Source organism: Dunckerocampus dactyliophorus, chromosome 3, assembly GCF_027744805.1.
Source record: "Dunckerocampus dactyliophorus isolate RoL2022-P2 chromosome 3, RoL_Ddac_1.1, whole genome shotgun sequence".
Taxonomy (NCBI): Eukaryota; Metazoa; Chordata; class Actinopteri; order Syngnathiformes; family Syngnathidae; genus Dunckerocampus; species Dunckerocampus dactyliophorus.
This window is the reverse complement of record NC_072821.1, coordinates 26,399,095-26,422,282: the sequence shown is the minus strand read 5'-3', so window position 1 is coordinate 26,422,282 and position 23,188 is coordinate 26,399,095. Positions and strand designations below refer to the sequence as shown.

Below are 23,188 nucleotides of genomic sequence, written 5' to 3'. Positions count from 1 at the left end.
AAGATGGCGACTCATGGCGCCACCTTGTCTGCTGAATCCAAGGATGCAGTCGTATACTAACCGATGTCCTTCAAGGCTATGCTGAAATGTGCTTCATACTACACATGTATTAAAGATAATCACCACAGAGACACACACACATAGACAAAACAAATTCAGTTGTGCAGCTGCTTGCTCCTCTTAGAGTTGCACAACCATGTAGCTAGGGAATACCCAAATAAAAAAGAGGAAGCACAGGGGAGCGTATGCAGAGCGGTGTGGGAAGGCAACTCTGGTGCGTCCCTTCGTTCGAGTGAAAAGACAATCTTGGCGTGGTTGAGTCTGTTTCTTTGAGTAGTTATACAGTCCAGTACTTGTCCTGGTTATCTGCAAGGATTTCCCTGACACTACACATTCGCTTCTTAAACTATTATTTCATGATAAAACTAAAAATGTGCCCATTGGTGAAACCTTTTCAATATGTTGCCTTAAATTCGGCTGCATTGTCTTTTGCATCATCATTTTAAATTCTTGTATATGGGTCTTGGCTTAATTTTCCAAAGTGGTCCTTTGACCTTTAGGACATTGTGGAGTATTTCATCAACAATTAACGGTGACCACGAGATGTGGTCTCCAGAGGAGGAAAAGACATTTTCAGGTGGACCGAAAGGTGTCTGGAATATTGGGCCGGCCCACATTAAGGTAAGAAGAGACCTGTTTATTCAAACTTTTCATATTGGCTGTTATCAAATAAAGATATTCCTAAACCTTTCTGAACACATGGTTTGAGATAAGACAGGATAGCTTTGCAGTTGGTTGACGACATGAGAGTTGTGGACTATGTGGTTAAAGTCCACTAAACAGTGTTGGTGTCCCTGTGGTAAGAGTCCTCGAAAGTACCAATCGGAGGTTGTGGACCTTGAGGTGAAATTCCTCTAAAAGTATGAGTGAAAGACGTCTGAAGGGGGAAAAAAAAAAAAGGAGAGACAACAGCGCGGCTGGTCCCAAAAAATTAGAAGAAAGTAATTCGTAACTGGTAGGATCAGTTTAGGAAAGATGTTGGAGTTCACTTACAAAAACGAAGTAATTAAAGTTAAGGTGGACAAAATAGATGAACACACAAAAGCATGGAAAGTACAATTGGAAGATGTGTAGCCTTATTTTAAAGCCACAATTAGTGGATCGAAGTCAGTTGTAAACAAAACAGAATAAATGCAGAATAAACACCCAAAAAGACAAATCTGTCATTGAGCAGTTTATTTCCTCTCTCCACCGGTGCTAACTAAAATTTTCTACTACGCTTGGGCATCATGAGTAGGTTTGCAAGTGGGTCCGTGGCTACCCCATGGAGACGTTGGAGGAACGTCCTTCCATCTCTACCTTGAGCAAAACTGTTGGAGACAAGAGGCCCAACGTGCTGCGGGATGGAGATGTGACTCTGCTGCGATCTACAAACGGAACCAAGACACGTTTGACTGTGTGTGTATGTGTGTATGTATATATATATATATGTATATATATATACATATATATATATACATATATATATATATGTATATATATATACATATATATACATATATATATATATGTATATATATGTATATATATATATGTATGTATATATATATATATGTATATATATGTATATATATATATATGTATGTATATATATGTATATATATATATATGTATGTATATATATATATATATATATGTATACATATATACATATATATATATACATACACACATACACACACAGTCAAACTTGTCTATAACGGCCACTAGAGGGAGACTGGCGGCCATTATGAATGTTGACCAGTAGAGGAAAAAAAAGGGGGTGAAAAATGAATGTTGACCAGTAGAGGGCACTGTGGGACTGCGGATAAAAATTGTACAGCAATACTAGGCTTGTTATTATCCACCACCCACAGAACAAACCTGTGCTAGTAATGTCTTTTGTTATGCTTGTTTTTAATATTTTACTTTTTATACAAGTGTCATTACAGTTTTAGTTCATCAGGAAGTAACGGGAAGTGACAGTGGGCGTCCCGAGCAGGAGAGCTATGCTCAGTGCTAGCTGTGAGTGTCGAGAGAGTTGGGAAGTGTGTGGATGTTGGCGTGGATGTAAAGTCCTGCAGTGTTCTCCGCTGTTAATAAAGCGATTAAAGTGCATCGACGACGTGAGTCTCTCCTTCCCCACAACAAGCGGCATTACAGTATTGACCAGTGCACATTGTCTCACACCAGGAAATAAACGGTGTCTCTTGTTACAGGCATCGTCTGGACAGCTATGTAGTGGGGCTTGTTTAACCTTTGGCTTGTGGGCAAGCAGGAAGGAGAGACAATGTTGAGAGATGTGTGTGTGTTTTGAGCTGCTCTCTGGTGGCCGCGTTCAATAAATAAAGTTGGCAGAAGCAACAGGAGAAGTTTCCTTCTTTGCTGGAGTCAGGTCGCCCTTCCTACGGTTCGGAGCTAAATAACACTGACAAGTTAACACACTGTAGTAGCGAGTGCCAAAGAAGACGGCTTTTTTTTTGTGTTGAATACAGAAGATGAGGACTTTGATGGATTTGTGGATGAGGATTGATCAAAAATAACGTGAACACATTCTAAAATACTTCAATTAAGTACAACCGAATTTAGTTCAACATACGATAGCGTGTTTAGCATGCATGCAGTATTGTATTGTATTGTAGCGTCGCTGGGAGCTCGTCCTGTTCCCAGCCTACTTTGCGGTAATGTTTTGGTGCAAATGCGCTTAAAGTTACATGTTTGACCAGGAAATAACGAGCTCAAAAGAAGACGGCTTTTTTATGTCGAACAACTGACGGTTTGTGTGGATCTTGTGAATGATTGTGACTGAGCTAGGACTCAGTAATTAAAGTCTACACACGACGGCTTCATTGATTGAAAAACGAAACTTTTTCATGCATGAAGCTTCTACTTGAGTCAGTAATTTGGCCGCTATATGCGGTCAGATATTGACCAAGGGAGACAAAATGGGTGGCCGCTGGCCGCGTTGGACAGGTGACTGCTATACACAGGGTCTATAACATGTAAATTTGCTGCAGGGGATTAGGAGCATGCCCTGATGTTGTCAGGCATGCGTACAAGCACATGGGGGCCACACAAACTACTGAGAATCATTTTGAGTTGCTATAATGACATTTTAGCTAATTGGACCAGTCTGCTGCATAATTTTTTCACTTTCATTTTTGGGGTGTCTTTGATTTCCCCCCTCTATAGGGTGATCATTTTCATTTCTATCAAATTATGTGGCATCATTTTGTTACTAATACATCACCCACTTATTATCAGGAAAGATATTCAAGATCATTTTCCCCCCAGTTTAGATCTGATGTGTTTTCGAGGTATTTTTTTGAGGAGTATATATATATGTATATACATGAAGACATGCACAAATACACAGTGGTACCTGTACACACATACATATAGACTTACTGTATATACGTACTGCCCCTTGGGGTCACCAAGGGGCAGTCATTGACTAACACCAAAACAACTGCAATGTCTGGTCCATCACCTGCAGCCTCTGGCTGAGTGACCCTAATCATATGGCCACCCTAAGTTATTCAGCTCAATTCGCCTAGGTATTGTCACTTTTTCAGCAAATGCAGTGCAATGCCAGCCAACCTCAACATGCCACATGTGGGCGGGGCACCAAGGTGGGGTCACTGACTAACACCAAATAGAGTTGCAAAAGCTGGTCCATCACCTGCAGCCTCCATAAACTTCCTGAGTGTCCCTAATCATATGGACGCCATAAGTTATTCAGCCCAATTTGTGTGCATATTGTCAGTTTGTCAGCAAATACAGCACAATGCCAGTCAACCTCAACATGCCAGAGGTGGGGGGGACACCAAGAAAGGATCACTGACTAACACCAAATACAGTTGCAATAGTTGATCCTACGCCATACAGTAAGTCATTCAGCTCGATTTGTGTACATACCTGTATTGTCACTTGTAGCTTTGTACCTCTGTGTGCTCATATAACTGAGCAAAACCTGGATGACACCATTAGTCTCTTTTTACATGACTGTCATTAATTGCTGGGGAATTTGATCGGCAGAATAAAACTGCAATACAGAATAAAGTATAACTAAGATGTACATGTTTGGCTGAAATGCAACATTTGTGTTTTAGTTCCTAGCAAGTTACCGTACGTTCACAGAGGGACCGCAAGTGAATACAACATAACATTGGAGTTAAACTAGCATTAGCCAAAAGCGATTAAAATTGAACCAACCTATTTTCTGTTTTGTTCCAAACGTCAAATCGTTAACCCGACGTTTCTGTACTGTCTGCATTTTGAGCACCGTGTCTTAATAAAGGTACAGTGAAGTAGTCAACACAGTTAACAGAATTACACTTATTATGACATGTTTCTGTCTCGAGTCTTTCAACCAATCAGCATGCAGCACAGATGTGCAACATAGCTGATTATTTATGTTGGATTAACATAATTAGATTTCTCTCATGCAATTGTATTTGCTGTAATTTGTAGAGACAGGTCTATTGTATTTCTCAACTCTTTATAGCATTGGCTTCCCAGAAGACAGGGTCTCACAGTGGCTGTTTGTGAGCCGCTTGGGTAGCAAGGAGCATATGGTGGAATCTTGTCCTGTTTTGACTGAAAAGCACAAGTCTAAACACGTCTCCAAGAGCTGTATCAAAAATTATATTACAAAGGTAAGCTAAAAACTACATTAGAAAACCCACATGATTAACAAATGATCCACCCTATGTACCGCTTGTCTTCGGGCGAGAGGCATGGTACACGCTGGACTGGGATTAACAAATTATGTAGTCACACATGATGATGGCTTTAGGTTCTACTGTAATGCCCAGTTTTTATTGGCTCTGTCAGGTCTACCTAGTTTATCACACTAACAAATGTCTCCAATGATCACCGTATTTACCTACAAAAAATTGAAACACCAATGGTTAATCATGAACGCAGTGAAGCTGTTGGTCTTTAGCCACCTGGAATGGTCAACCAAACCCCAGACGGCCTCTTTCCCAACATTTCTGGCATGACATATCAGGCCTATCCTGTGGGAAGCAAGGGAGGAGGACCCAAAAAAGGCAAGTTTAGCAGGGACAAGAAGAGGGGGAAGTTTTCTGAACTGAGCTGGTTGTCATAGAAAAGGCAATGCCACCTTATACGTTTTAATCTATTATTGATTACGATACGATACGATTAAGTAAGCTTTGCTTCTTCCTACTCCTTTTTGGACATGTGGAATTGTACTGTGTGATGTACTCAGGTGTAACTTGTATGCATGTTCAAAACAAATTACAAACCATTACATTATTATTATTATTATTATTAATTAATGAATCTGGTTGTCATTAGATGTAAATGAAACCAGAAAGCTAACTGCATTTCACTGTGAAGCTGATGTCCACATCTGTTCTCCATTAAATATGTTGACCTCACGCTGCATTCCACTCAATTTCCCCAGGGAACTATATTCCTCGTCTATTGCATAACACATAGTCCAAAGATGCTGGGATGGTATGTGTTTGTGTATGTATATGTTTCATGTCTGTAAAAAAAAAAAATCACATGGTGGGGATATTTGGAGGATGTTGCTGTCCTATCTACAAAAAAGCATTGGGAGGAGGAGTCATTCAGCAAACGCCCACACCAACACATTTGTTAAACCAGCACACACCCAGAGGTCCAGACCATATCTTCCCACTGCTATCCTGGCCCACCATGGACCCATGCGATGTTCTACTTGTTTTGCTAGTGTGTGCCACCAGAGTTCAAGGTAGGCTGTCAATATCATACCTGAAAAATCATCATCATGAATTCGCTCACAGAGATTGGATAACACTTTTTTCTTGCTGTCACTGGCGTCACATTTCCACTTTGTCATTCACAACGGTGTCAAACATGTTGTTGCTTCTCAGTTAGAGCCTGGGCTTCTATGTCATGGTAATTTATTGATCACCTTGTATTTCTTTACAGAACTGTCAAGGTTCCGAGAATTGTTACAAAATTCTAGCGATCAATACAGACTGAGTAAAGTCTACTGTAGTAGATTCTGAGTAATCCAGGACATGGTGATGCACAAAGGTTAAATGGGCCTTTTGTTTGTTTAACAAGTGTCGATTCAGGATGCAAACTTATACTGTATCTTAGATAATTCAAATGACTGCCAATTTCAGTAGCATTTTCATCTACTGTTAAAAAAACAAGGACACAGTTGTTTGTTAATCATCAAAGGTTGCATTGAGTTACTGGATTATTCTTGTTTGTTGATGATGTTTCACCTTTCATCCAAAAGGCTACTTCAGTTCCAAAATGTCAGGTGTGGAGTTTCCATATTTGTGCCCATGTTGGTTGTGGTCACAATAGGGTTGTTTGCACATACAGTATGCAACTGTTCAATGTTTCAGTACTTTTTGCACAAAAATGTAAAAAAAAAAAATCACCTGTTGTGAATTTTGCCATGCAGCAAGTGGAAAAAGTACTGAAACGTTGAATAGTTGGACATGTGCATGCAAACATTTACAGGAGGTCAAATTAATTTCACCTGCAAACAGATATAGTGCATTTTGGGTTCATCCTGAAATTTCACCCAAAAGCCCAATATTCCCTGCGATTAACTGGCGACCAGTCCAGAGTGTACCCTGCCTCTCGCCCAAAGTTAGTTGGGATAGGTTCCAGTTTACCTGTGACCCTAATGAGGACAAGCGTTATGATGTGATGTGGAAGTGCCAATGAGGCTGGTGTGTTTTTAAATGATTCCTAAATCTCTACGATTTTTTTACATTTGTCATGTCACAACTTGAAGTCCAGCAGTAATTGATGTCTGCTGGTCAGTACCGTGTTTTGTAAATGGCAGCCAGAAAGTCTTTACTCTTTGCTGATAACAATGTACACAACTTGAAATTTTTAGAGCATTTTATTAAATGAGAGTTACTATAGTGCCAACTGGGATCCAATATAATTTTAAAAGCCCCTGAAATGAGAAAGATATGGCTCCTTCAATTACATAATTAAAGAATTAACAGTAAATACAGTAGTAAAAACTGACAGTATATCTTGAATAAATAAATAGAGTATAGTATAGAAAAAAATTACACGAAAATTGTAATGAATAGATAAATATATAATAGATGATTGATGATAGATGACTGAATGAGCACTATTGTCTTTTGTAAAATCAGTGAGGTTTGATGAATACACTGTGATGTATTGACTACATCAATAAGTCCAAAGAAAGACTTATTGATGTCCTCTTCTAGATGCTTATGATGGAATGTTTTTTTCTATAGTATATTGTACAATATGTGTTTATAGAAGGGTTGTCACGAGATCATGCGAGATTAAAGATGACAAGATTTCTCTTTCAGAAAAAAAAACATCCCACAATAATAAATTAAATAAAAACAAACTCAATAATTTTGGCGCCCCTGAAATGCTGCCAGGTGCGTGCGTGTCTGTTTTCCTCTTCTCTCACCTCCAAATAGACAGGCTTGTTCAGCCCCTGTGCGCATTTTCCCTCGAACGAAGTGAGCCCTCTTGTCAGTCATAGGCTGTGCCTAAATCCCGTGTCTGCAGCCTCCTAGTCCGCATTTGTGGGCTGCATCACGTCATCGTGCCGCGTGAAGGCTGTCCAAATTAGAAAGTCCGCAAAGGCTCCTCCAAATGCCGCCAAAAAATGTGTCCTCCTTCTCCATTGAATGGAAGTCTGCATTCAGACCATCCTTTACGGCCCATCATATCCCAAGATTCCTTGCATACTTCCATCCAGCCCTTATAAAATGTCAACTCTCCGGTGCAAACCAAGGAGAGCCGTAAGTATTGATTTATTAGAAAGTACACTAGGTCCCCAACTTACAAACACCCGACTAGCGAACACTCGCTGATACAAACACAAGCCGACTGGTCTATGTTTTATTTTATTTTGCCTTGTAGTCGCTCAATCAGTATTTATACTGCGACTGTACATGCTTGACCAGTAGAGGGCACTGTGACACTGCTAGTGGGACCAACAGAGGCTGGGCAGACAAAGCTACCGGTAAATAGAAAGCTAGGTTTTAGCTGTATGATACAACCCTGACAGAGCGTGATTAAAGTTTATGAAGAGTTAATAGGCCTGCTTAATTGTACACCACCCACAGAACACTACCTCTTAGAAGAGTCTGACAACGACGATTTGTCCTTTTTTTCAATAACTCCTCCTCCAACTCCACCACAACGACGTATGCTCGACCACTCCGCTTCAAAGGTAAATAACATTTATTATTACGTATTATTATATCATTTTTATTATTGTTTTTTTCATTAATTATCCTCGTTTAATATTACTACTGCATCCAAACTCATATTTACATACATACACATATATTGTATATGTATACACGTACATGTATATACCTATATCATTGGTAATATTACCTTTTCTCCTACTTAAGAACAATTCGACTTAAGAACGGTCGTCTGGAACCAATTGTGTTCGTAAGTTGGGGACTTAGTGTACTGATTTGTTTGTAAGTCGTAAGTATTGATTTATTTGTGTAAGCAGACAGTTTGATGTTCGGACATTTTCTTTTTTTTTTTTTTTTTTCTACCCCTGTCCTGTCCAGCCTTTAGGCAGATAGAATTGTAGATCTAAATGCCCTCAAGTGCTCAACAGATTTACTCTGCCAGGGTGAAGTATGATATACACTTCCCCTGTTATACAGGATTTATTTGACTTAGATGCTTGTTATTAAGCAAATTTGGAGCGACCGGACCGGAGCAGGAGGGGACAGAGAAGAAGAAAAAAGAAAACGGGGGCGGGGGGTGGGGGGTGGGGGGGATAAGAGGGGGTACCCACAGGTTGAGAGCGCTCTCTGGACATGTTGTGTCTCCTTTTTCCTTCCCTCAGCACTAGTTGGTATTTGTTCCGCTCTATGTTGGAGGGTCCTAATAACCTCTAGTTTATGTTGTAGTGGATGGTTTGATTCAAAAAGCAGGTATTGGTCAGTGTCTGTGGCCTTTCTAAAAACCTCTGTAAGTAGCTGTCTGTCCTCTCCTATAATTACCTTGCAGTCTAAGAAGGCTAGTTGATTCTCTTTAGTGTCCTGGCGAGTAAATTTGATATTGGTGTCCACCGCATTGATGTGATCTGTGAAAGACTGAATTTCTTGTTTTTTGATTATGACAAAGGTGTCATCCTCGTATCTAAACCAGTGCCTTGGTTTTGTCCCTGAGAAGGATGTGAGAGCCTTTTCCTCCATCTCTTCCATGTACAGATTTGCCACTATGGGTGAGACTGGTGAGCCCATAGCACAACCATGAATTTGTCTGTAAAATTTCTCTCTAAACTGAAAATATGTAGTGTTAAGGCAAATTTCCAATAATTGGCAGATGTGGTCAGCACTAAGTTTTGTTCTCCGATGCAGAGTTGAGTCCTCAAGCAGTCTCTTTCTCACCACCGAGACTGCTGCTGAGGTGGGGACAGATGCGAAAAGTGAAGTCACATCATCACCGCGGTGGGCTTTTAACAAATGTCAAAAGAAGAGAGTAGGGAAAGAAACCCAAAAGCCCACAGAAGCAAAAAGGAGAGGAGTGGTAGTCCCTTATGTAGCGGGGGTCTCCGAAAAACTCCAGAGGATCTTATGGCAACACAAAATTCCAACCTATTTTAAACCAGTAAATACCCTGAGACAAAAATTAGTGCATCCTAAAGACAAGGCTCCAAACCAAAAACAGAGCAATGTGGTCTATTCCATCCACTGTAAAGATGAGGAATGCAAAGAGCACTACATTGGGGAAACTAAGCAAATGCTCCAAAAAAGGCTTTATCAACATCGCAGGGACAATTCTAGTGGTCCTCAATCAGCAGTACATCTATACCTTAAAGCTACCAATCACTCTTTTGAGGACAGTGAGGTCAAGATTTTGGCCAAAGAAAACAGATGGTTTGAAAGAGGAGTAAAGGAAGCTGTTTTTGTCAAACAACAGAACCCATCATTGAATCGGAATGGTGGTTTGAGGTTTAATTTGGACCCTGTGTTCAGCAGGTTACTGAGACCAAAACCCACAGCTCTTAGTCATGCAAATGAGGTGGAGCCAGGGGCCGAGCCAGAACAATAGATGCTAACGAGCCAGTATCAGAGTCCTCCCAGTCTTAGTGTAAGGAACCAATAGGAGGAGGGCGTTGGCACACCAACACAGAAATGCCCAATGGAGATTCGAACCCAGATCTTCCCGATCTCCTGACTATGACTGTGTGGCCAGTCCTTATGTTAAACATGAGCACATATTTCTTTCCCTTTGGCACCCACACAGTTTTCCAAGCAAGATAAAAGAATACTATGGCCCACTATGTTGAAAGCAGTTGTCCAGTCTAAAAGCACTAAGATGGCTGAACCACCATAATTAGTCATTAAAAATTGATTATTAAAAACCTTTAAAAGTGCAGACTCAGTGCTATGGATGGCTCTGTAACCTGACTGGAAGGTTCCAAAATCCCATTTTCATCTACAAGTATAAAAGGCTGTATCTGTTTCTAAAATCTTTGCGACGAGGTAGTTTTGAAACAGGCCAATAATTTGATAAAATTGAAGGATCAAGATCCGTTTTTTTAAGCAAAGGTTCGACAGCAGCCTTTTTACAAAAGGATGGCACAATACCAGAGGACAGGCTGCTGTTGATGACATTACAAACCTAGGGGCTAATAGTTGTCCACACCTCCCTAAAAAAGCGAGGGAGGACTGTGTCAAAGGGAGAGGAAGAGGGCTTAAATCCATCAACTACCTTTGTAATAAAGACCAGCACACAGGTTCAAACTGCTAAAAAAACGTTAGAGCACTGTTTTGATGTAGACAAATTAAATGAGGCGGGTGATATATTGGCTCGTATATCAACCTTATCATTAAAAAAGTGCAATAAGATAATATTTCCAGTGTAGTGGATGGACTGTGGTTTAAAAACAGAATCAATAGTTTTAAAAAGAACACGTGGGTTGTGGATATCAACAAACAAGTTAATGGCAAATTAATGGCAAATGCATTAAAATTTTATTTGAATGTGAACCAACACTTCAGGTAAAATTAACAATGAATGAATTAACAGGTTGAATTAAATCTAGTCTGTGATTAATTCTATCTGATAAAACATGACTTCAACTTTAATTTGATACTGCATTGACTTCTTTATCCCAAGTATTAAAGAAGTTAGAGCACATTTCATACTGGAAAATAGTGGCTTTGGTTCCCATTGCTTTACCATTGACAAGACAAAAGCTGTGATCGACCCACAAACATTGGCAAGTACAACCGTACAACAAAATATATAACTTGGACTGTGACATTTGTTTTAAAAGTCAACAGAGTAGCCATTTACGTAATTTTTTTGATAATCAAAAAGTCCAGGGAAGAAAATAAAGTGTCATAATTTTCATGTTAGGCCTCGCACTCACAGTGCACCAGCACACTGTATTCATTTCCATGCCACACTACAAATTGCATGTACACAGTAATTCCGGGACAAAATTAACATATTTCGCACCATCAGATTTTTAAAAAATTTCATCTGCAAGTAGATTAATATAAAATTAATTCATATTAAATTAATATAGTGATTTACATCCTACATACCTTAAATCTTGTCCCGAAGCTCCGATCCATGATTTTGAAAGGCTTTGAGTTGGATTTAACTTTCAAAGCACTCATATGACTCAATGTGGTCCAACACTATATATACGTATACACTGCTCAAAAAAATTAGAGGAACACTTCGAAAACACATCAGATCTAAACTGGGGGAAAATGATCTTGAATATCTTTCCTGATAATAAGTGGGTGATGTATTAGTAACAAAATGAGGCCACATCATTTGATAGAAATGAAAATGATCACCCTATAGAGGGGGGAAATCAAAGACACCCCAAAAATGAAAGTGAAAAAATGATGCAGCGCACTGGTCCATTTGGCTAAAATGTCATTGTAGCAACTCAAAATGATTCTCAGTAGTTTGTGTGGCCCCCACGTGCTTGTACGCATGCCTGACAACGTCGGGGCATGCTCCTAATGAGACTACGGATGGTGTCCTGGGGGATCTCCTCCCAGATCTGGACCAGGGCATCACTGTGGTACCTGGACGCATGGAGGAGATTCCAGGAGACAAGTAGTTACTCCAGGAGAGCTGGACAGGGCCATAGAAGGTCCTTCAATCGTCAGCAGGATTGGTATCTGCTCCTTTGTGCAAGGAGGAACGGGATGAGCACTGCCAGAGCCCTACAAAATGACCTCCAGCAGGTCACTGGTGTGAATGTTTCTGACCAAACAATCAGAAACAGGCTCCATGAGGGTGGCCTGACGGCCTGACGTCGTGTATTGGGCCCTGTGCTCACTGCCCAGCACCGTAGAGCTCGATTGGCATTTGCCATAGACCACCAGAATTGGCAACTGCACCACTGGTGCCCTGTGCTCTTCACTGATGAGAGCAAGTTCAACCTGAGCACATGCGACAGACGTGAAAGGGTCTGGAAATGCCGTGGAGAACGTTATGCTGCCTGCAACATCATTCAGCATAACCGGTTTGGTGGTGGGTCAGTGATGGTCTGGGGAGGCATATCCCTGGAAAGACCCACAGACCTCTACAGGTTAGATAATGGCACCCTGACTGCTATTAGGTACCGGGATAAAATCCTTGGACCCATTGTCAGAACCTACGCTGGTGCAGTGGGACCTGGGTTCCTCCTGGTCCACGACAATGGCCGACCTCATGTGGCTAGTGTATGTAGGTAGTTCCTGGAGGATGAAGGAATTGATACCATTGACTGGCCCCCACATTCACCTGACCTAAACCCAATAGAACACCTCTGGGACATTATGTTTAGGTCCATCCGGCGTCGCCAGGTTGCTCTTCAGACTGTCCAGGAGCTCATGGCTGCCCTGGTCTAAATCTGGGAGGAGATCCCCCAGGACACCATCCGTAGTCTCATTAGGAGCATGCCCCGACGTTGTCAGGCATGCGTACAAGCACGTGGGGGCCACACAAACCACTGAGAATCATTTTGAGTTGCTACAATGACATTTTGGCAAAATGGACCAGTGTGCTGCATCATCTTTTCACTTTCATTTTTGGGGTGTCTTTGATTTCCCCCTCTATAGGGTGATCATTTTCATTTCTATCAAATTATGTGGCATTATTGTTACTAACACATCACCCACTTATTATCAGGAAAGATATTCAAGATCATTTTTCCCCCAGTTTAGATCTGATGTGTTTTCAAAGTGTTCCTCTAATTTTTTTGAGCAGTATAGTATAATGTGTGGCGATGACATCACAGGCAGACTGAATTGAGTGTAGCGTCCGAGGTGTAGGGCGTATTTGTGCTCTTTGGAGAGGACACGTCGGCTCCTCATGTGCCAACCACACTGTAATCACAACAGTCGCCTTTACATGACGTCATCCATGCCCCCACTCAACAGGCATGACTAATCAACTTATGCCAAATAAAATTGTTACATTTAACGTTTTTATCATTAAAAATGCTAATGAAACACATCCATATAAAGCCTGCCATGCTTAAATCCAATGCTTTATTTTCTAGTATTGATGCAATCGATTGATTACCTTTTAAACAGTGTTAAATTGATATATGTCGTCCGGAATGGCAACTTGCTGAACACAGATGGATGTAGTTGGAACATAGGAGATAAGTAACATAAATTGGTACAATTGGTACAATGATGTAGTGGATGAATCGTTACACCCTTAATATACTGTATATATACACACACACATACTACGACTGTCAAATAACGCGATAATGGAAGTTTACTCTAACGGAACTATTTGACGCGTGATTAACGTGCGCACATCCTGTTTGACCCTCGGCCCACACCGTAGTTTGAGGAAACGCAGCAGTAATACGGCCAATATTTTTGTTATTGTCATACAGTGGTAGCATACGAGTGTCCCAACTAACGAGTGTTTTTTAGATGTCAGCCGTCTTTTGGAAGATATTTTTGCTTTGAACTGCAGGCTACAATTTGTGTTACAATCTAGTATTACTGGCAGGCATAGCCGAGGACAGCTATTTGGGGGCTTGTGTCAATGTGACCATGGCAAAAGACAGGAAAAGATCAGGAACGATTTTCAACACATCAGCAAAAACGTAAGTACATTATAGCATCTAATTTATATTCTTTATTATGTATTGTATAAAACTATGTCAGGAACAGCATCAAATTAAAAGCACAAAATGAATCCAGATTGTCCCAACTAATAATCATATTGCGGTACATGCCACCATGCGGCCTATTATTAAAGATTATTACATTCTTTATGGGCCGCACGTTGGACTAGTGGTTAGCATGTTGGTCACATAGTCAGGAGATTGGGAAGATCTGGTTTTCAGTCTCCGTTTGGGCATTTCTGTGTGCAGTTTCCTCACATGCCCCCAAAAATATGTATGTTAGGTTAATTGCAGACTCCCATAGGTATGAATGTGAGTGTGAATGGTTGTTTGTCTATATGTGCCCTGCGATTGGCTGGCGATCCAGTCCAGGATGTACCCCGCCTCTCGCCCAAAGTCAGCTGGGATAGGTTCCAGCATACTCCAGTGAAACTAGTGAGGATAAGCGGCATAGAAAATGAACTGATGGATGGAATACAGACCCACCATCCACCAGTACGAGCCTGGAGTTTGTTTTTCATGGAGGTGCACCATACAAATACATCAAATCATACCTTTCTCCATTCCAACATACAGTAGTATCAGCATTTGGAACCAAATATGAGGTGAAAGAAAAAAGGGAAAAATACATTGTAGTAGTCGATTTGTGCAGCATGGGACAAACTTAGAAGGTGCGTCAAAGGACCGTCAAACAAAGTAGGACGTTTTTGGGACAATTCTTCCATTTTTTGGGATGTAAGAATTGTGTATCTACTGTTAATCGGAGTAAGGCAGCAGAGGGAAATGTTTTTGTTTTCGGTGAGCTAAAGACATACTAACTACTACTCTGCTCTAGCCACTTTAGGGGCAGCTGCTCGTGAAAAAAAGCACAGTTCAACACTTATATCCAGTTATATCCAGTACCGTTTGCTGATAACCATTAGCATGTAACCGGTTGAGAGAGGGCGTGTCTCTATGCAGTTCTGCCCGGTGGCGGGAGGTTGTGGTCGTCGGCTAGAGCAAACCAGAGTAGGTGTGGTCAGTTCCCCAGGGATCAATTTTTTTTTTTTTAAGTCCATTAAATAAACATGATAGGGCCCCTTTACTCATGTATGAGAAGAGAAAGGGAGTTGGTTGTGTGTTAATTGGAAAAACAGGCCTGATGTGAGATTAATCAACTAGAATATCATACCGAAGGGAGGCAGGCTGATTTCTCAGTCCAAACAGAAGTGTATCAGTTCTCCACAGTATCACCAAAGACATGCCTGCCAAATACGATTCTTAAGATTTGTGTCAGAAGGCATAATTATTGCACGTTTCGATACTAGTATGTAAACTTTTGCATGAACTCTCTACATTTGTCATGAGCCAAATACGATTATCGGGTGGCTTTTTATTATAGCGTTATTTACGGTGTAATTGTGGTATACCAATTGTGGATGCTGCAATGGCAAATTAGGGGTATATGAAAACAGTTCATTCACTTGTGTATTATTTTTTTCATAGTTTCTCTTCAAGGTGCAAATGAAAAGAGACTATATCGTGACCTGATGGTTAACTACAATCCACTAGTGAGACCAGTCCTCAATGAGTCTGAGTCTCTCATGGTCAAACTTGGCTTCCACCTCATGCAGATCGTGGATGTGGTATGTAACTTCTGCTGTTGTATAATAGCAACACAAGTATATTTTATGACAAGTGATTGTGTTTGGACTGAATGTGTCAACATATAACTAGGGTTGTCCGATAATAACGGCCACCGATAATTATCGGCCTGATATTGGCATAAAAATGTGATATCAGCCAAAATTGTATCGTTTTTAACCTACATTGAAAGACGATATAGAGCTTTTCGCGCCAACGTTACCAAATTGCAGCATTGCTGAATCATGTAGTCAATACTGTGCTGCTGACAAGCTTATGAGGAAGCAGTAACTATTTATTTAGCAAGCAGAGTAAAACAGAGCTCACAATGACAATGAACTTATCAGCACCATAAAAAACGCGGGGGGTTACCATTTCACATATTCTTACTCACAGTGTCTTTAAAGAAAGAGCTATAAAAAAAACAAACATCACACAGCAACGTAATAGGTAGATAACAAGAGACAAGACATTATCAACGAATAATGTTGAATAATCAACAACTATGTGAGCCCGAGTTGTTACAATGAATATTAAACACCAAGGCAGTGTAAAACAAGCTAACGGCTAATTGACAACACCCGAGACGGTTCGCTCAGCAATCGCAATAATGCCAAATATAAAAGAGAGAAGAAGCGGATCTAACGGCGGCTCGAGCAGTTCAGGTCAGGTTCAGGTCAGGTCAGGTAAGAACCACTCCGGATTTGGTTAAAAGCATGGAAGGTGCCGGTTCTGTACCCTCCCCCCTAGTCGCCTATATCCGGAGGCACAAGTTTTGTACCCACCCCTCCGCCGCCCAGACCTGACGATGAGTACATGCTCTCCTGGAAGCGTCAACTGGAGTAATCATGTTGATGCACAAATGGGGAAAGCTACAAAGAATTTCCAGGAGATCGTTGAAAAGCAAGAAAATACCATTGCACAAAAGCAAGAAGATACCCACTACTGAAATTTGACAAGAAGCTGGAGCATACTGAGAAGAAGGTAATTAAGCTGGATCCCATTCAAAAAAATATGGGCTCCCTGCAACAAAACATGGGCTCCTTAATGAAGAAGGTCCAGGACTTGACGGATGAAGTTCAATGTCTGAGAGTGGAGAACAAAGAATTACAGGAAAGTAATGCAGCACTGAGAGCCACTCTCAAAAAAGAGACTGAAGAAAAAGACAAAATCATTGAGCAACTGAAAACCACCATAGATGACATGGATCAGAACACACGAATGATTGATGTGGTCATGATTGGGCTTCGGATCAAACCTAGGTCCTATGCCAGGGCAGTGGCGAATAATGACGAACCAGATGAAATGGATGTCACCTCAACGGAGCAACAAGTTGCCACCTTTTTGCAAGCTAAGGAGGTGGACGTAGACATCCAAACTATTGACACCTGTATCGCACTGTATGGCAGGAACAGCACTACACCCGTCATCATCATCAAGTTCACTAATAGGAAATTCAACACTGCTCTGCTGAAACAAGGAAGCTGAAAGGTACAAACGTCTACATGAACGACCATCTGACAAAGTGCAATGCTGAAATTGCTAAGAAAAGCACGTGATCTGAGGAAGCAAGGAAGGATCCAAGGTACATGGAGTGCAAATTGCATTCTTCAAATGAAGTGGCGGACCAGAGGCCAGAGTTCTTGTTGTCAAAGACATCAAGGATCTAGATAAATACTGAGGTCTCCCAACATGGAAAAGGAAAACAGTGGAGGAGGTGTGGCTGTGTATATGGGCAAACACACAAACACACACACAAAATGGTGAAGAATATGTCATTTGTTATTGACAACATCCTAAAATGTAAAACGATTGAAATCTGTAAAGAAAAAAGCAAAACTGTGTTCATAAGTTGTGTATATAGAACTCCAAAGTCAAGGATTTGAATGTTTGAGGACTGGATTAAGACAATCTTTACAGGCATCGCTCAAAAAACAATTTTTATATGTGGAGACTTCAATATTGATCTTTTGAATCCATATAAGTACAAGGAAATAGATGACTTCATAGACACAATGTACAGTTTAAGTCTATATCCTAAAATCATTAGACCATTAGACCAAGCAGAATAACAGACCACTGTGCCACGCTTATCGATAATATATTCACCAACTAGAGGCCTATTAGTGACATCAGTGATCATCTTCCAGTGTTTATAATTTACAATGAACATTATAATAAAAGACAGGTGGTGGCTAAAGACTTTTCAAAGACTGTGCACAGAGGATAGCGTCAGCGCTTTCAGGAAAGATGTAGAAGAACAAAGATGGGAGATTGTCTGCAGTGCAAACGATGTGGCTGAAGCATATGATCACTTTCTACGCATATGGAGCTCTACGATAAGAACTGTCCCTGGCTAGAAAAGTCCAAGAAGCAAAAGAAAAACAACCAGCCATGGATGACAAAAGGACTAACAAATGCCTGTAAGAAGAAGAATACATTATACAGGACATTCATCATTCAACAAACTAAAGAAGCAGAAAAAAAAGACTTATGACAATAAGTTGGCAACAATGTTGAGAGTGTGCAAGAGGGAATTTTACAGTCATTTACTAGATAAGAATAAAAATAACATGAGAGCAACTTGGGGCATCTTAAATAGTATTATAAGCAACAGCACTAAGAAAGCAGCACAGCACTATATTATTGTTGGAAACACTAATAAGGATGATATGAAGGAGGTATGATATCAATCAGATTGTTGAACCGTTAACATATATCAGTAACTTATCATTTCAGACTGGAACATTTCCTAAAATGAAAATAGCGCAAGTGGTTCCAATTTTCAAAAATTGAGATAATCAATTTACAAATTACCAACCAGTTTCCTTATTACCTTATTACTTCTATGGCACTGATTGAAATCATGGAGGAAATTATTAATGCTATAGACCACAGAAAGTGTGCAGGTGCAGTATTTATGGATCTTATAAAAACCTTCGATATAATTAATGAAAGAAAGAAAACAAATTTCTGGGCATCATAATAGACGGAAAATCTCATATCAAAAATATATAAGAAAAGGTGGCAAGAAATACTTCAATATTGAATAGAGCAAAATTTGTTCTTGATCAAAAATCACTCGACACTCTTTACTGTTCTTTGGTATTACCATAACTTATTGTGCGGAGATATGGGGCAATAATTCTAAAAGTAATCTTCACTCACTTAATATACTGCAAAACAGATCAGTGAGGATAATTCATAAAGCCACATATAGAGAACATACAAACCCCTTATTTTTAAAATCACAGATATTAAAATTTGCTGCTTTAGTAAATTTTCAAACTGCTAAAATAATGCATAAAGTTAACAACTTGTTACCCAAAAACATCATGCAGTATTTCTCTATAACAGAGGAGAAATATGATCTTAGAGGAAAATTAAACTTAAAACACTTACATGCAACAACAACGCTGAAAAGCCACAGCATTTCTGTATGTGGAATTAAATTATGGAACGGATTGAGCAGGCAAATAAAACAATGTACCAAGACGAGCGAATTCAAAAAACAATACTAGCAGTTGATGTTTGCTAAATACAAGGCAGAAGAGTCTTGAACTTGCTTTATTATGCTTGTCTTCATCTTATTTATTTATTATCTTAATAATTATATTTATTGTTCCGTCATGCTTGTTTTTGTTTTGTATTATTTATTTATTAACACACCGATTATTATGTGGAATAATATTACATGGAATACAGGAAGTGAATAATATACTGCACAAGATGTGGAATGGATGGGGGGTAGGATTAAATAAGCTTTGCTTCTTCCTACTCCTTTTGGACATGTGGAACTGTGAAATGATTCATGAGATGTATTCCATTGTAACCTGCATGTATGCTCAAATTAAAAGTAAACCAAACCAAACCTAAACGTGTAACTTAGCAGCAATTTGTAACAGCAGTACAGCAAAGCACGCTGGGAAACAGGAAGTGCTGTTGTCAAAACCCTATATGTAGACGCCGCATCAAATGCTGAGCCTTACTGTACGTCAACGTCTCTGCCATATTGAATGTGGCAAGGCTGTGTTGTGAGTAAAAATAAATGTACTTACTTTCATAAACCGCCTTTCTTCAAAGAAATTTAAGTTAATGCCTCTTGTTTATACATTCACACCAAGGCACCAAAAACTATGTATTTGATCTTCTCAGGTGGCTAAGCTATAGAGCACAAAGTAGTGCCGAAAAACATAATACAATAATAATAATTTAAACAAAGCAATCATCATTATTGCAATAAAATAAGAATATAAAATAAGAACATGAAAGTTAAATAAATAAAGTTAAATAAATTAAATCTTTCCAAAAATAACAAATCAAGATGCAAGAACTTAACTTAGAACAATTTTACTCAAGAAAAAGGTATGTGATGTTACACATATCGGTATCGGTATTGGTTGATATCGAAATTGGAAATTGAGAGTTGGACAATATCGGCATATTGATTATTGGTAAAAAAGTCAATATCGGACATCCCTCCATATAACACCACAAAAGGTACCATCAAAGGAACGATGTAATGATATTTATCCCTGACAGGATGAGAAGAACCAAGTGTTGACGACCAATGTCTGGTTTCAAATGGTAAGACTTAACGCTTTTTATAATTACACTGTTAATAAGTATTTTGGATTACAATTCACGGTGGTTAGCATATTGGCTGCACAGTCAGGAGACCAAGGGTTCAAATCACTGTGTGGCCATTTCTGTCTAGCCTTGGCATGTTATGCCCATGCGTGGGTTTTCTCCAGGCACTTCATTCCCGACACTGATAAGGGCAGCAGATCCTCCCTCAAACTAATGTCATATACTGTAATGAACAAGTTGTGCTCATTTATTGTGATACCACTAGATGCATTGTTTGTGCAAAATAGCACTGTTTGTGCAAAATAAGACAATACTGCAATATACAATACAAGTTGTATAAAAACTGCCAAAACGCTGCATGTGACTCTCAAGTCTTCCTGAGGTGTGACACACATAGATTGGAAGTACTGAAGACAGACACCTTACTCCCCTCGTATAACCATAGCTGAATCTATTATGAAACCTATCATATTCCGCATGATAGGCTGGACTTCCTGTTTTGTGCCCTTGTTGTGGTTTTCTGTTTCCTGTTTGGCACATTGTGCAGTGGCTTTACGGTCGCTGGAAAGCAGTGTTCCTTGTTTCTCATTTGTAATCAGCGCAACTACACTGCTCAAAAAAATTAAAGGAACACTTCGAAAACACATCAGATCTGAACTGGGGGGAAAAATGATCTTGAATATCTTTCCTGATAATAAGTGGGTGATGTATTAGTAACAAAATGATGCCACATAATTTGATAGAAATGAAAATGATCACCCTATAGAGGGGGGAAATCAAAGACACCCCAAAAATGAAAGTGAAAAAATGATGCAGCACACTGGTCCATTTTGCCAAAATGTCATTGTAGCAACTCAAAATGATTCTCAATAGTTTGTGTGCCCCCACGTGCTTGTACGCATGCCTGACAACTTCAGGGCATGCTCCGAATGAGACTACGGATGGTGTCCTGGGGGATCTCCTCCCAGATCTTGACCAGGGCATCACTGCGGTACCTGGATGCATGGAGGAGATTCCAGGAGACAGGTAGTTACTCCAGAAGAGCTGGACAGGGTCGTAGAAGGTCCTTCAACCCTCAGCAGGATCGGTATCTGCTCCTTTGTGCAAGGAGGAACGGGATGAACACTGCCAGAGCCCTACAAAATGACCTCCAGCAGGCCACTGGTGTGAATGTTTCTGACCAAACAATCAGAAACAGGCTCCATGAGGGTGGCCTGAGGGCCCGACGTCCTGTAGTGGGCCCTGTGCTCACTGCCCAGCACCGTAGAGCTCGATTGGCATTTGCCATAGACCACCAGAATTGGCAACTACACCACTGGTGCCCTGTGCTCTTCACTGATGAGAGCAAGTTCAACCTGAGCACATGCGACAGACGTGAAAGGGTCTGGAGATGCCGTGGAGAACGTTATGCTGCCTGCAACATCATTCAGCATGACCGGTTTGGTGGTGGGTCAGTGATGATCTGGGGAGGCATATCCCTGGAAGGACGCACAGACCTCTACAGGTTAGATAATGGCACCCTGACTGCTATTAGGTATCGGGATGAAATCCTTGGACCCATTGTCAGAACCTACGCTGGTGCAGTGGGACCTGGGTTCCTCCTGGTCCCCGACAATGCCCGACCTCATGTGGCTAGTGTATGCAGGTAGTTCCTGGAGGATGAAGGAATTGATACCATTGACTGGCCCCCACGACCTAAACCCAATAGAACACCTCTGGGACATTATGTTTAGGTCCATCCGACGCCGCCAGGTTGTTCCTCAGACTGTCCAGGAGATCGTTGATATCCCTGGTCAAGATCTGGGAGGAGATCCCCCAGGACACCATTCGTAGTCTCATTAGGAGCATGCCCTGAAGTTGTCAGGCATGCGTACAAGCACGTGGGGGCACACAAACTATTGAGAATCATTTTGAGTTGCTACAATAACATTTTGGCAAAATGGACCAGTGTGCTGCATCATTTTTTCACTTTCATTTTTGGGGTGTCTTTGATTTCCCCCTCTATAGGGTGATCATTTTCATTTCTATCAAATTATGTGGCATCATTTTGTTACTAATACATCACCCACTTATCAGGAAAGATATTCAAGATCATTTTTCCCCCAGTTTAGATCTGATGTGTTTTCGAAGTGTTCCTCTAATTTTTTGAGCAGTATATTTAAGTGGAGACCCATTACACACAAACAGCAAACTGTCACACTGTACAATCATTTCAAATTGCATATTTACAATCCGAAAGCAAAACTTTGGAATAATTCCACACAGTGGACATACTGAGTTTGTTGCTTTCTGGAGCATGTCATCACTCACACATTAATATCATTATCGGCAGAAGAAAATTATATCGATATGATCCGATAAATCATTTTATAAAATATCAGCCGATAGATATTATTGGCCAATATTATCGGAAATCCCAAAGCAAAAAAAGTACAATTATTGCATTTTAGTACATGCAGTTGTTTGAGCAAAATTAATTTACAGTTTTTTCCAATTGCTAGCACACTAAAATTACTTGCTTAGCTCAATTGATGACACACAGAGAGCAAACCCCTTCTGGAATCTCCAAAATTCTACACTTTTTCTGCTTTACACACATTTTCAAATTAAAAATGACACTTTTTAAATGCACTGAACACAGTTCTCACAGACACAACAATCTGACAAAGTCACGTTTTCTGTTTCCAGGCACTGCCAATATATGACAATATTTGAGCTAATTGGCTAATAATATATGGAGCACCCAGCCAAACACCTCAATGCTTAATTGTTAGCACATCAACTGGGAAGTAAGCACGATGAAAAGACCACAGG

At 40.2% G+C, this 23,188-nt stretch overlaps 1 protein-coding gene across 4 annotated transcripts in view; it reads left to right on the top strand.

Annotated features, from left to right (window-relative positions):
• chrna7a (cholinergic receptor, nicotinic, alpha 7a (neuronal)) overlaps nt 1–23,188 on the top strand; it is a 50,299-nt gene that overhangs the window by 3,003 nt on the left and 24,108 nt on the right. For 2 of the 4 annotated variants that reach the window (XM_054770431.1, XM_054770430.1), the window contains exons 1-3: nt 5,667–5,785; nt 15,647–15,786; nt 20,327–20,371. In XM_054770431.1, the coding sequence (XP_054626406.1) occupies nt 5,731–5,785; nt 15,647–15,786; nt 20,327–20,371 (240 nt within the window). In that variant the 5' untranslated portion in view covers nt 5,667–5,730. Of the gene's footprint in view, nt 1–5,666; nt 5,786–15,646; nt 15,787–20,326; nt 20,372–23,062; nt 23,188 lie in introns of those variants that run through there. The other 2 variants (XM_054770432.1, XM_054770433.1) reach the window with 2 other exon arrangements.